Source organism: Onychomys torridus, unplaced genomic scaffold (genome assembly GCF_903995425.1).
Source record: "Onychomys torridus unplaced genomic scaffold, mOncTor1.1, whole genome shotgun sequence".
In the NCBI taxonomy this organism is placed as follows: Eukaryota; Metazoa; Chordata; class Mammalia; order Rodentia; family Cricetidae; genus Onychomys; species Onychomys torridus.
Window position 1 is genome coordinate 11185 of NW_023412642.1, and position 5295 is coordinate 16479.

Below are 5295 nucleotides of genomic sequence, written 5' to 3' on the forward strand. Positions count from 1 at the left end.
TAAAACAAAATTGAATTTTATCAAAAGTTAGGAATTTTTTTTTCATGAATGACCCAAACTTTACAAATATACTTCCATCTTGCATTTTGCTTTAGCTTTATACCATACAAATAAATTTCAAGCACAAGACGGACATTACTGTAATAATCTTTTTAAAAGTCCCAAATTATTTGTTTCAATAAATATTGTATTTTTAAACAGTAACACATAAGTGTCATCTATGGTAGAAGTTCAACATATTGAAATATTTGTCAACAATTTGCAAAGAATTATGTCTAAATGCAACATACACTTGAAAAAGAAACATATCTGCCTTTTTAATATTTTCTGTCTTGTCTCCTTGATTTTCCTCTTGCCAAATAGAACAATTTCACATAGTACAGCAGAGGCTTCTGTGGTAGATACAGCATTACAAGTTCCAGAGAACTTTCCTGATGATAATTAGTATGTGGAGAAGCAATGCATCCTGCTATTTTTCTCTGTCCCTGAGCGCCCCCTGCTGCTACTGATCGCATCTGCATGGACTTTTATGTCTGGGCTCACACTGAAGTTCCCTCACTGTGTTTGACTTTTGTACAGTAGTAAGTGGCAGTGTCCTCAGCTTTCAGGCTGTTCATTTGCAGGTAGAGGGTGTTTTTGTAATCATCTCTGGAGATGGTGAACCGGCCCTTCACAGATGCACTGTACTCTACTGAGTAACCATTATCTTTGTTTCTACTCACTGCAATCCATTCCAGTCCCTTCCCTGGAGCCTGGCGGATCCAGTACATATAGTAGTCACTGAAGGTGAATCCAGAGGCTGCACAGGAGAGTTTCAGGGAACCCCCAGGCTGTACCAATCCTCCTCCAGACTCCACCAGCTGCACTTCACATTGGATACCTGGCAATAGCAGAGAATTCTGGTCAGGAAACTGTCATACATATCCACCATCACTATTACTCATACTCCCCCCACCTCCCACTCAATGAATTACCTTCTAAGAGAGTTACAAGGAAAATGCAGTTCAGCCACAACTTCATGGTGAGAAGTCTGTGTTCAGTGCTCATCCCTGAATGGGAAGACCAGGGAAGTCAGGACTGGGCTCCTCTGCTAGAGCTGCAATGTCAGGTCAGGGCTGGTTTTCATGAGCAGAAGGAGGACAAATTTGCATCTCTTCCTGCTACATCATCTGCACTAGGATTAAAGCAATAGAGGGGGCAGTTTTTAGTACAAAATGCAGATGTAATTTCTTGTGTTTAAATCATAAATATGTTCAAAACTGAAGTTATGAAGCTTACAGAACATAATTAAATTATTTGGAATATGACACACTTAATTCTTTATTATAATTGTCTTAATGATTCTCTGTTAGAGTGGCAATTTGGATTCAAACTTCTGGAGCTTCTTGTTGGATATAATAATTACTCTATCAAATATATTTTTATGCACTGTCCTAAAAACTCCTCTGTGTCTTTTGAAGGTTTCCTTTATTTAAAAGGATAACATGTTACGTTAGAGGAAGGATGTCATTAGGAAGTGGAATAATGCCCCTGCTGGCTGCTCTCTGAAACTGCTCCTCCAATTCCTGCCATAAGTCACAGCTGGTGACTCACACAGCCCCTCCGAGGGGTTGCCCAGGAGTGGCATAAATGAGTACATTGAAATTTTATTTCTTAATCTTAGGAATTTATATACTGATTTCTGAAATTACTGTACCAGTTCACCTACCTACCACCAACATGTGAGGGTTCTTTATTTTTTGTATCTTGACCAGATTGACATTGATTTTCTTGATGCCAAACATCCTGACTGGAGTGAAACGTATTAGAAACACTTAATTTTCTACTTCCTGATGCCTAAATGCATTGAACATTGGCACACATATGTATTGGTCATTCATATTTCTTCATCTAAGTACAATCTGTGGTTAATTTTACTACCTGTTGTTTCTATTATTTGGGTTTTGAGGGTTAATATTTTTCTTAAATGTATATTCTAGTGACTAATATCCATCAAACAAATACTAGGACAAAATTTTCTCCTGTTTTTTTAGGAAACATATAAAAATATTCAATACCATTAGTTATCAAGTAAGGACAAATTCTAACTTGAGATTTCATTTGAATGCAGCAAGGACAGGTAATACTTAGAAAATAAATGACAGCCAATTTTACCAGTGTGTTAAAGTGAAATCTTTAATCACTGTTTGTGGAAGGGATTATTAATGCAAGTACTATGGAAATCAGTGGATAACTTCCAAAAGAACTAAAATTTAAAATAATAGAAAATGTAATAGTTATTCAAAGTTATTATGGAATAGAATCTGCCTAGATGTCCATGAACTAGTGAATGGATAATAGAAATGTGATAAATATACGCAATGCAACTGCATTTGCCATAGAAAAAAATGAAATAAATTTCCAGAAAAATTTGTGGATCAGGGAAATATTATTTTTTGAGTATAGTAATCATGACGCAGAAAGACAAATGTCACAACTTACTAATATGAGAATATTAACTTCAATTATTTAGAACCTTGGTTTTAAATTAGCATGTTAACATATACTTTTTATTGAAAATCACTTATTATAGGTATGACTATCATAGATTTTGAATAGTTTTGAAATTTTCATACATATATGTAATATATTTGATGAAATCCAACTCATTTGACCTCCTCCATCCACTTCCCAAAACCACCAATATCTATCTCTTCTGAGTTCATGTGCTCTTTATATATAGTAGGGTATGGGCAACCTATCAGATTCCATACTCACAAAGTAGAGTGACTTACCCTCCACAGAAATCGCGTAGAAATAGGTCCTCAGCCATGGGTAGGGTCTCCAGCACATTTCTGCTATCCATGCTGCAATTAAGCCTAACTTGATTTTGTGTAGGTTGTAGGAAAGAAGCCACAAAGCTCTGAAATCAAGGGTCCGATATTGCATTATGTCAAGAAGTCAGCATTTTACAGCACTCCTTCCCATCCTACGGCTCTTAAATTCTTTCCATTTCCACTTCTATGATATTCCCAAAGCCTTTGGTAGGAATATTAATATCAATGACCTATGTACTGCTGTTATAGCATTAATATGCCTTCCCAGTGAGAAATCGCTCCTTGTGTTTAGAGGTTGATTAATAAAAACTCTTTAATATTAGCACATGACTAATGCACAAAAGAGATCCAACCTCTCCAAAAGGAACAAAATTTCTCTGACTAACATTGGCAGCCTCACACACCTGAGTGTGGAGGTGTGTAGAAAACACTTTCACAATATCACTCTTTGATAAAATGACAACAGAAGTTTCTCCATCCTTAGGGTGTATCTCCTCCCTGGACATGGGCTTTCAAGAGGGCTACAACATCAGTCATGAAAGCCCTCTTGTGGGACTAGCCTGAATACAACCAGAAAGCCATTCATTACCCCCATATCCATTATGCCCCTACTGAGCCAGTGGGCTCATCTTGCTAGCAAATTGATACTGTAACAGTATAGTGCTTGAAATCTTACCGAGATCAATAAGAAGATGGAAGTCGTTATTTCTGTTCTTGTGGCTTTGTCGGAGTTCCAGAGCTCTAAAAAAAGCACAGGCTTCCGCCATTGTCCTTGGTTTGTCACCATGTCTAGGGGTAAGACATGGATGTAAGAGTGTATGCTTGAGAAGTCATACATTCAGGATACAAGTCACAGGGACATCAAGCTGGAACTGACTTGGCAATGTCTTTACTGACTGATGTTCATATTTCCAAAAGAACTGATGTAGGCTACAGAGAGTGAAAAATCATCGATATGATGTCAGTCAAATCCACTAGTGAAAACTGAAGACTTTGACTCAACTCAGATTTAGATTAAATGAATTCATTCTAACTGATGGCAGGAGGAGGGCCACCTTAGAGCCAAAAACCATGTTATGCCTAAGGGAACTAAAGGAAGGATTTACAAAGATGGATATCTAATGTGCATTTTACAATAACCAATGGAATCCATCAATGGCAATAGAATTGCTTTATTCCCCTCAATTGTTTCCCTTTCCTTTTAAATAGCAGTAAAAATGTTACTTCATCCCAGTCCTACAGTGACAAGCAAAAATGAGGGGTTATATGGAAAGTTTACAAAAGCAGAAAGGAAAGGGTTAAATAGCAGGCAGCAGGAACACCATCATCCTATGCTTATTTCACCTACAGGCTACTAGGATCTCACAGGCATTCCAGTGCAAAGGCTAAGGCACTTAAGGGACATCTGGTACCATATTTACTCTCTCTAGTCATCTCAGGGAAGCTATGTGTAAATTATTACATAGATCTGAGCACTCTGGGGCAAGTGTCACTAATTGACTGGGATAGAGCAAACAGTAACAGAGTGCCATCAGATAAGGGCTGACTGTTATGTTCCCACATCAACAGTGTTCCCCAGCTGTGTACTCTGCTGGCTACAGTTCTTTCCCACCAAGACAGATGTGTTCACTAGCTAACTAGTGACAAGAATATTTTGTGGGTAAGTAACCACTTTTTTCAAACTTGGAATTTGAGACATGAGACCATGAAACAGAAGAGAATATATGCCTGATACTCTACTTATTTAAAATAAAATTGCTTGGGGGGAACTCGCAGCTTACCTCTGCATGATCCAGAAAGCCCCATTCCTGACTCTCTAATCCCCGCCCACTCAGAGAGTGTCCAAACAAAAGGAAGGAAACAGAAAGCCCATCACTTCTCAACTACAAACTACATAATTTCTCTGCTTTAGTTCTGATGTGCTGCTTGCTTCTCTGGCCTCGATCTCTGGGACTGAGGAACCTGCCTGGGAGTTGCTCTGCTAAAGTAAACCTGTTCTTATACCTTTTCAATTTGTATTGATCTGGCTTACTGTGCTTGTGGGAAAAAATGCAGGGGACAGAAAGCCTATTATCTTGGTGCTGAAATCCAAGAGGAGTCGTGCTCTTCCACCCAGGAGACCAAGTCCTTTGACCATGTGGGTGGGGAGTGTGTTCCTCTCACTTTACATTTCTCTCTGTCATACATGATTAACTTTCAACTATGGGTAACCTGTTTCCTAGCTGACACCTAAAGAGATACCAGGTATCTCTTTCAGGGTCTAAGACTTTCAGGATCCCCTGCCAAGCCAAGGGGATCCTGCCAAGCCAAGGGCATGCTAGAGCAAGCTAATGCTAATCCATTTATGGAGTAATTATAGTCTCTGTTCCAGGGTATCTCTGTATTTGAGAAATCCTTCCCAAAGCTTATATGAGTGTTACAGCTCTGGAGGGAAAGGTATGTTGACTTGTTGGGAAGTCACCCTACAGCTGAAGCTGTG

General features: G+C 38.7%; 1 gene segment (V, D, J or C); it reads right to left on the reverse strand.

Moving 5' to 3' along the window:
• Positions 1 to 539: 539 nt before the first annotated feature.
• On the reverse strand, positions 540 to 1020 carry LOC118575737. The segment is given in 2 exon segments: positions 540 to 880; positions 975 to 1020. Coding segments are annotated over 2 exon segments (387 nt in total).
• Between the last annotated feature and the right edge of the window lie 4275 nt (positions 1021 to 5295).